General features: G+C 48.7%; 2 protein-coding genes across 3 annotated transcripts in view; both read left to right on the forward strand.

Annotated features, from left to right (window-relative positions):
• The window catches only part of LOC109930943 (GAS2-like protein 2B), a 253,141-nt gene that overhangs the window by 104,516 nt on the left and 138,586 nt on the right, over positions 1 to 10,039 (forward strand). The gene's annotated exons all lie outside the window — the stretch shown is intronic.
• The window catches only part of mmp28 (matrix metallopeptidase 28), a 109,253-nt gene that overhangs the window by 90,896 nt on the left and 8,318 nt on the right, over positions 1 to 10,039 (forward strand). For both annotated transcript variants that reach the window (XM_048612622.1, XM_048612624.1), the window contains exons 6-7: positions 7,234 to 7,383; positions 9,757 to 9,924. In XM_048612622.1, coding sequence (XP_048468579.1) covers positions 7,234 to 7,383; positions 9,757 to 9,924 — 318 coding nt within the window. The remainder of the gene's footprint in view (positions 1 to 7,233; positions 7,384 to 9,756; positions 9,925 to 10,039) is intronic.

Here is a 10,039-nt window from a genome sequence, read left to right on the forward strand (position 1 = left end):
GGGGCCCTCCGTGCTCAGGCCGGGGCCGGGGCTGGGGCCCTCCGTGCACTGAGCCAATGTGCCACCCTAAGAAGATAGGCCACTTGAGCACACAAACAGTTATTGTAGAGTGGCTTCTTAAGAAGCAGCAAGCTGGAGTTACTTTGTTGCATTGAATTGAGGTCCAATATACTGACCCACTCTTGTTTTCCCATGTATTTCCTTGCCCTATCTCCATTGCTCCGTATCTCTATCATTCTGAACATCTCTCTCCCAGTGTCTCTGTGTATTGGTTTTCTCTGTACCGTATCTCTCCTGTGCGTGTCTCACTTACTGCCTCTGTGCAAATCTCCTTGCTGCGATGAATCTTATGGGTGTTTTTTTGCTTAAGTCTGAATTGCATCGGGTTTGTATTTTGAGAGTGTTTTGCTGTGATGCCTAATGGGGTCTCTCCCTGTGTCTCACCCAAACACGCCGCATTAATAACCTATCCGAGCCATCTCTCGCTGTGCAATTCTGTCCCCATCTTCCCAGACCGACTGGCCATTCATGGATGTCCCAGAATCTGCCAGCGTTCGTTGCCACCATGCCATCTTTTAGAAGTCTGTCACACACCCAGATAATCATTGTTGGTCTGGAAACGCCCTGCACACTTCCTGACATTTGTTCTGGATGTGGCAGACAGAGGGGTGATTCAGTGAGGAGGAAAACAGCCCTCAAAAGGGCAGAAAGAGTCCAGACAGGGTTGTGGGCTGCCCAATGTTCTGCTCCTCACCCCTCACTGAGGACAGGATCCTGACACTGACCGCTCCGAGTGGCTAACTGACTGTGTCCAAGCCCCCTGGACTGGTCTCGGAGTCTGTCCTTCACTTACTGTGTCAGAATTCCCTGACCAAAGGCATGACTACACCCAGGACTGCTGACAGCCAGGAAAAACTTCCTGCTTTTGTCTCAGTTCTTAATGGAATAGCAATATAGTAGCACTGTGTGCTTGGTATCTCTGGCTGAGGGACAAGGTGCAAAAAGGCAACGCAAGGCAGGGGTACTCTGAACATCCAGGGTGGCTCAAAGTGAGACAGCATTATGGCAGCAAGCCAAGAGCTCGGAGATAGAGCCTGGTCCAGTCTACAAACTGGGTGTGCATCCTTAAGAGTAGAGATTCCTTGCTGCAGTATAACAGTGAGAGTTACTTGTGCAGCTTGGGGTGCAACATTGAAGTCTCGTAAGTAGATTGGAGATGTGCCATGATTGATCTTAGAAGCTGGCATGTGTCAAATGCCAATATTGGTGAATGTGGGGTGGGTGCCCTGAGATGTCGGTGCTCACTGTCCAACTGGGAGGTCCTTTGGTCCAAGCAGGGAGTTGAATCAACCAGATGCCCTCTTGGTTTCTATGTCCACAACTCTCAATGCGTTGCTCACCTGGTAATATTAGTGAGGCAAGTGGGGCTGACAGCGGTGTGTTTAACAAGCACTAATTCCCCTTAATTGGCTACTCCCCGCGACTGAATGAGAAACTAGCCTTGCTGCCTGTGAAAAGCATTGATAGGCTCCCAGTATTGAGATGGGCCTCACTGGACTTCTCATGGCATCCTCCCACATGTCTCCCCACGGCCCACGTCACTCAATAAGACCCTGCCCATTGCCTTTACCTTTCCATCGGTCTATGTTTTCTCACTCTGCCCCTTCTCTTGCTATGTACCCATTTTTAAACATGACTGAAGAGGTGAGGTCCAATAAAACATTTACAGTCATAGGGATTTACAGCATGGAAACAGGCCCTTCAGCCCAACTTGTCCATGCTGCCCACTTTTCACAATTAATCTAGTCCCATTTGCCTGCGTTTGGTCCATATCCCTCCACACCTATCCCATCCATGTACCTGTCCAAATGTTTCTTAAATGACAAAATTGTACGTGTCTCCACCACTACCTCTGGCAGCCTGTTCCAGATACTCACCTACCTCTGTGTGAAAAAGTTGCCCCTCTGAACCTTTTTGTATCCCTCCCCTCTTGCTTTAAACCTCTGCCCTCTAGTTTTAGACTCCCCTACCCTGGGGAAAAGCTATTGGCTATCTACCTTATCTATGCCTCTCATGATTTTATAAACCTCTATAAAGTCATCCCTCAGTCTCCGACGCTCCAGGGGAAAAAGTCCCATCCCTATCCAACCTCTCCTTATAACTCAAACCTTCCAGTCCAGGTAGCATCCTAGTAAATCTTTTCTGCGCTCTTTCTAGTTTAATAATATCCTTTCTATAGTAGGGCACCAGAACTGCACACAGTACTCCAAATGTGGCCTCACTAATGTTTTAAACAGCTGCAACAAGATGCCCCAACTCTTATATTCGATACTCTGAGTTATACATAGCTAAACTTGAACCAATTTATTTCATTGGCCGTCGGTCTGTGGCGCAGTGAAGCACAGAGAGAGAGAGAGAGACGAGATTGGCGCAGTAAAATATTAGATAGAGCACAGCCGCAGAAATGAAACCTCTGAAATGCTGTGAAAGCTTTCAAAGAGAGTTATGAGAATTGCAGGAAGAGGAGGAGGAGGAGGAGGAGTGTAGGGGAGGTCACATTCCTGAAGCAGGAGAAGAAACCTTCGAAATGTGACTGGAGTGAGGATCTGCCCTTTTCCAATGCCTTGTGAGAGTTTCAGTGCTGCCGTGACCCATGTTACATCTATGCCAATACTTCAAAAACTGTGACTCTCGTTCTGTGCACATGCACCCCACAAAGGCTGGCTAGTTTAACTGTGTCTTCCCCATTGTTAAATGGTGGCAAATGTCAGAACATAGGAAATCGCAGCAGGAACAGGCCATTCAGCCCTTTGAGTCTGTTCCTTCCTTCGATAAAATCATGGCTAACCTTTGACCTCAATGCCATTTTCACTTGTAATCCCCACACCCCTGATATCTTTAATATCTAAACATCGATCAGTCTGTCTTGAATACAGCCAACAATTGAGCCTTCACAGGCTCAGGTAGAGAATTTCAAACATTCCCCACCCTCTGATTGAAGAAATCCTTCCTCATCTCAGTTTTAAATGGCCAATGCCTTATTCTCAGGCTGTGTCCTTGCTTCTAGATCCCACTACACCCCCATCCCCCACAACCCCCGGTCTAGCTTCTTAGGTTTATCCTTGTGTGTATTTTGCATGTTCCAGTCAGTACACCTCACATTCTGCTAAATCCCAGAGGGGACAGACCCGGTCTTCCCAGTCTCTTCTCAGACAACAGTCCCACCATCCAATGCACAGTGGGGGTTGGGGCCTCTGTGGTGACGGTGGCTTTGATTCTAGATGGGGACACTGCTCTGTTGGAGTGCTCTGTGCTCTGGTTGTGGGAGCATTGTGCTTGGTTGGGAGCAGGCCCTCTGTGCTCGGGCCGGGGCTGGGGCCCTCTGTGCTCGGGCCGGGGCTGGGGCCCTCTGTGTTCAGGCTGGGGCCGGGGCTGGGGCCCTCCGTGCTCAGGCTGGGGCCAGGGCTAGGGCGCTCCGTGCTTGGGCTGGGGCTGGGGCCCTCCGTTCTCAGGCTGGGGCCGGGGCTGGGGCCCTCCATGCTCGTGCCGGGACTGGGGCCCTCCTTGCTCAGGCTGGGGCCGGGGCTGGGGTCCTCTCTGCTCGGGCTGGGGCTGGGCCTCTGTACTCGGGCTGGGGCTGGTGCCTTCTGTGCTTGGGCCGGGGCTGGGGCCCTCCGTGCTCAGGCTGGGGCCGGGGCTGGGGCCCTCCGTGCTCAGGCTGGGGCTGGGGCCCTCCGTGCTCAGGCCGGGGCTGGGGCCCTCTGTGCTGTGGTTTGGGGTTGGGCCCTCTGTGCTGTGGTTTGGGGTTGGGCCCTCTGTGCTGTGGTTTTGATGAAGCTGTTGCTGAGAGGTTTCCTGGACCAGCTGCAGTGCTGGGGGCTGTGATTTCTGGCCCTGGCCCTACTGGTATTCTTTGACTCTCTTCTAAGAGCAGAAGTGTTCTTCCCAGGACAGTATTTGTCCCTCATTAGTCCACACCATTAAAATTGATATCCGATCAATAAACCAATAGCTGGTCACTAAGACCGGTATCTGATCATTAAAACCAGTATCTGATCAATAAAACGGTATCCAATCATTAAATCCGATCATTATCACATTGCCCTTTGTGGGATCTTGCTGTGTGTAAATGGACTGCCTCCATTTTAACTACACTTCAAAAATACTTCATTGGGTATAAAGTGCTTTGGGCCATGATGAGGTTGTGGAAGGCACCACCTAAATGCAGGAATTCTTTTTTCCTTTAACTTTGACTATCCAGGGACCAGCTCTGGGTTAGTTCACTGCACAGGGTTCAGTGGAGACAATTTGTCTTGTCTTTTCTGGCTGCACATTACTAAGGAGAGTCAATGTTCAAGGTGAGGGAAGTCAGAAAAATCCCAGCGGTAATGCGAACTGCTCAGGGAGGAGGACCGAGGCCTGTCTCTGCTGAAGGAGCTGATCTGCGCCAGGCTTCAGGTTACAATTGGACTCCTGGGAGGAAGCACTGTGAGGCCTTGGAGCTGGGGAAGGTTTGACTCAGCCGTCACTATTGGCTCCTATCACGATCATTGAACTGGATAGGAATTACAGCATGGAGACAAGATGTTTGTCCCAACCAGTCAGTTCCTGATGTTGTTAATCCCTTCATGTCTGTGCTATTTCCAAATCTCTCTCACTCTGTCGCTGTCTCACCTCTCTCTCTCTCTCCTTCTCTCTATCTGTCCTCTCTCTCTTCTTCTCTCTCTATTCTCTTCCATCACTCTCTCACTCCTCTCTCTCGTTTTCTTTCTCTCTCTCCTCTCTGTCACTCCTTTCTCTCCCTCCTTCTCTCCTGTCTCTTTGTCTTGTCTCTCTCCTGTCTATCTCTCCCTTCTTCTTCTCTCACTCCCTCCTTCTCTGTCTCCTTCTCTCCCGCTCCCTTGTTCACCCCCTCTCGTAACTTCTCTCTCTCCTCTATCTCCCTGATTCTTCTCTGTCTGTCTCTCCTTCTCTCTCCCTCTTGTTCCTTAATCCATCTTGTCCTTCAGTGCAGATCTGACCCAGTTCTGTTCCAGTAATTTAACACAGTAGTCCTCTCTGCAGTAGAAAATACCCTCTATTTATCTCTGCTCCGAAACTTTTTGATTTAATTTTCTGTCCTTAGCCTGTTCTTCCACATCATTCTATCCCAGGGAATGGTCTGGCAGCAGAAGCATGCAGTCTAGTGAAGTACTGAAGGAGTGCTATACTGTTGGAGTTGCTCACTGTGAAATGGGATGTTGAACTCAGGTCCTGGGCTGCTCTTTTGGGGAGCTCTGAGCAATCCTACATTGCCATAAAAGAATTCACTCGGCTGAGTCCTGAAGGACAAGTGGTTGCCTTGAGTAAAGACTGATCAGGTTAGGCCTGATCTTGTTGGAGTTTAGAAGAAGAAGGGGAGATCTTTAAGTAAAATGTAAGATTGTAGGGAGGTGAGGGGTAAATGTTGACAGGACCTTTCCCCTCATGGGGTATCAAGTGCTAAGGGGTACAGTTTCAGAATAAGAACTTTGCTGTTTCGGATGGAGATGAGGAGGAATTTTTTTATCTCGGAAAGTTAAAACAGCATCACAGCAGGCCATTTAGCCCCTCAAGTCTTCTCCACCATTCAATATGATAGCTGATTCTGTACATCAATACCATATGCCTGCACTCTTTCCATGCACTCTTTTAACATCTAAACAAATTATCAGCCTCTTTCTTGAATATTCTCAGTGACCTGGCCTCCACAGCTTTCTGTGGAAGGAAATTCCATAGGTTCGACTACTTTCTGGGTAAAGGAACCTTTCCTCCTCTCCTGAGACTGTATCCCCTGCTTCTAGATTCCCCAACCAGGGGAAATATTGTCCCTGCATCCAGTCTGTTGAGCATTATTGGAATTTTACACATTTCAATCAGTTTCCATCTTATCTATCTACACTCTAGTGAATACAGGCCTAGACAGGATACTGGTTAGGCCACTTTTGGAAGACTGCATTCAATGCTGGTCTCTGTGCTATAGGAAGGATGTTGTGAAACTTGAAAGGGTTCAGAAAAGATTTACAAGGATGTTGCCAGGGTTGGAGGGTTTGAGCTATAGGGAGAGGCTGAATAGGCTGGGGCTATTTTCCCTGGAGCATCGGAAGCTGAGGGGTGACCTTATAGAAGTTTATAAAATAATGAGGGGCATGGATAGGGTAAATATCCAAGGTCTTTTTCCCAGGGGAGGGGAGTCCAAAACTAGAGGGGCATAGGTTTAAGGTGAGAGGGGAAAGATTTAAAAGGGACCTGAGGGGCAATTTGTTCACATAGAGGGTGGTGCGTGTTTGGAATGAGCTGCCAGAGGAAATGGTGGAGGCTGGTACAATTACAACATTTAATAGGCATCTGGATGGGTACGTGAATAGGAAGGGTTTAGAGGGATAGGGGCTAAATGCTGGCAAACTAGACTAGATTAATTTAGGATATCTGGTCAGCGAGGACAAGTTGGACTGCAGGGTCTGTTTCCATGCTGTACTGCTGTATGATGCTGTAGGACAGTCCTGCTATCTCTGGCATTAGCCCAGTGAACCACCACTGCATTATCTTGTTAGTCTTGGAATTCTTTTCTCCAGAGAGCACTGGAGACTGGGTCATTGACTGTGTTTAATTTAGTGAGTTAGATGGACATTTTGCCCAGCAGGAAGTTGAAGGGTATGGTGCGGGTGTGAGAGCCAGGGTAGGAAAGCGTAGTTGAAGCCACAGTCAGATCAATCACGATCTTATTAGAGCAGCACTGAGGGGCTGAATGGTCTCCTGCTCCTATTCCTTCTATCCTTATTCTGTCCTTTCATCTCCGCTGTAGGCTGATTCTAACCGGTCTCTGAGAGAGTGAAAGTCAGCCATGGGCATAGTGCCCATTGTGGCCGAATAGCCTGGTGGCTCTGTGGTGAATGGCAGTGGCGTCGACGAGGTGTTGGTGGGTGGGGAGAGAGGCCCCCGGTGAAGTTGCATCTCAGGATAAATGCAGCAGAGGCAGCCTGGGAGCGCGGAGGGAGCTACCTGCAGAACTGCGGGGGGTTAAAGTGCTCATTGCAAAGGTTTCTCTGGAAGCAGACTGTGTGGTGGGTGTGTGGGATAATGCGGTGTTCCAGTCACTGCCTTCATGCGTGCTCAGTACGCTGAAAACCAGCCTGAAACTCCCCCGAGCCGAGTGTGGAATGAAGACTCTAAGCAGCCCTTCCCTCTGTCTCTCTCTCTCTCTCTCTGTTGCAGGGGAACCACTGCATGATCCTGTGCATCAACTGCCAGGAGAGTTGTTCACCTTCTTCCAGAATCCGGCGGAACATGCCATGCCCGGAATCCCATCGGATAACCGTCTGCCTCCTTCCTACTGCCAGACCCACTTCGACACCCTCACTAAGGGTAAGAGCTCGCCCTGTCACAGGGTCCTGAATCCACTTTGTGTTCCTCGCAGATTGACAGAACGTAAAATGAAGTAGAAATCTAAAGCCTGCACTCAGCCAAGAGAAACCAGTGTCTCTCTGAACCCACATTGTCTTCTAAGGGAAAGAAAGAGACAGGTATTTGTACAGAAACAATCACAGAAAACACTGGCGTTCCTCAGCGGCTCTGTGCAGAGAATAATAGATATTCCACTGCAACACGCAATAAACAGAGCCAAGGGAAGCAACATGGTAAAGTTGGTAACTAACTGCACTCCAAAAAGAGCCATGGATGTTACTCTCCAGCACAGAGGGACCATTGGTTACATAGCGCCTGAGGGTAACCATTCACCAAGTGTGGGGCAAAGTGATGAGGCAGCCAACAGTCATGCCTGTTACACCCACAGATACACACACACGCACACCCCCACACACGCCCACACCCACGCGTACACACGCGCACACACACACACCCCCCCCCACACACACACAGACACACAGACACACACACGCTCACACACACACACAGACACACACACACATACACACACAAAAATAAATCAGACTCACACACACACATAGACACACAGACACACACACACTCACACAGAGACACACACACACACGCTTACACACACACGCTCACACACACACACTCACAGAGACACACACACACCCCCACACACTCACACAGACAGACACACACACAGACAGATACACGCACAGACACACGCTCACACACACACACTCAGACAGACAGACACACGCATATACACACACACAAAAATAAATCACACACACACACACAAACACACACATACTCACACACACACATACACACACACAGACAGACACACAGACACACTCACACACACAGACACACACTCTCACACACACACAGACACACGCACAGACACACACACACACTCACACAGACAGACACACGCATACACACACTCACACACAAAAATAAATCACACACACAGACACACACACAGACGCACACACACCCATGCGCACACGCACACACACAGACACCCGCACCCACACACACACACACACACACACTCACACAGACAGACACACACACAAAAATAAATCACACACACACACACACACAGACACACACACATACACACACAAAAATAAAGCACACACAGACACACACACACAAACACACACATACTCTCACACACACATACACAAACACACACAGACACACATGCTCACACAGACAGACACACACACAGACAGACACATGCACAGGCACACACACACACACACTCACACAGACAGACACAGATACAGACAGACACACGCGCACACACACACACCAAACACACACATGTACACCAAACACACCAACATGCACTCTCTGGATAGTATCACACATGCAAGTGTGATAGACTGATGAATATGCATCCATGCTACACACGTGTGTGACACTCTCATATGCAAACACACATTCAGAGATGCATACACGTGTGCAAACACAAAGACATATGTGGGTATGCGCACATGTGTGGAACACACCTATGTCTTAAGACACGTGTGCACTCACATATGCAGACCTAAATGTAAAGAAATTGAATTGCCATCTAGTGGAAACAAGGGGAATGGTAGAAGTGAGATTGGAATGAAACTAAAAGAGAGAAAAGGGACAGGCCCCTCTGCCTGTGTGAATGGAGGCTGGTTAAAGATGAGGTATTCAAACCTGACAAAGTAGTTTGGGTGTGAACTGAAAGTCTTCAGTTTTTGCCGGATCTCTCACTATAACCTCAGCAAAAACACTGATGTGACAGCATAACCATTTTACACCATGTTACTGGGGCTGTGTTGCTGTTCCTGCTGTGACTCACTCGGTATCGGTTTTCCCATGGGCGGAAAGTTGTGGGTTTAAGCCCCCCTCCAGAGATCGAAGTACTGAATCCGGGTGTATGGTCCGCCATCAGTACTGAAGGTGCGCTGCACTGGCACTCATGCTGTCATACACCGATCTCTAACCAATACTCTGTCTGCCTTCTCGAGTGAATGTAAAACACCCTGCTACACTGCTCCACAGTTAGAGATGTGGCCAATATTTATCCCCGAAACAACAGCTTGAAACAGATAACCTGCTTTGAGGTGTCCTGAATCTGTGAAAGATGTTGCAGAGATCTGGGATTCGATTTTTGTCTTTTCTTACTTGCCACCAGTTTCACAGTGGAAACTGTCTCTGGGCTCTCTATCTGGGTAAATTTATAGCAGTGAGTCAGAGATGCTCGATACGCTGAGAAAACCATAAACACAACTGATAAATGTTCCTCAGAGCGGCAGTATTCTGAATATGCTTCTGTTTGTTTCTCCTGCACAGACCTAAAACAAAATATTTACATATTCCGAGGAGCTGATTACTGGAAACTGTCAAAAGACGGGAATATAAAAGGACCTCTGTCGTTGCAGAAAAGTTGGCCTGAGCTGCCCTCAGCTATTGAGGCAGCTGCTGTGTCGGATAAGGAAGGGAAATTCTACTTCTTCAGAGGTAAAGTGATTCCAGTCCAATCGCTTAAAGCCTTGTTAGATTGTGCTCAGCAGGTTTCTCAGGTCATGCAGTCACAGTTAGCACCAGCATCCTTATTTCTGATGAGTTTTGGTGG

Source organism: Rhincodon typus, chromosome 26 (assembly GCF_021869965.1).
Source record: "Rhincodon typus isolate 14 chromosome 26, sRhiTyp1.1, whole genome shotgun sequence".
In the NCBI taxonomy this organism is placed as follows: domain Eukaryota; kingdom Metazoa; phylum Chordata; class Chondrichthyes; order Orectolobiformes; family Rhincodontidae; genus Rhincodon; species Rhincodon typus.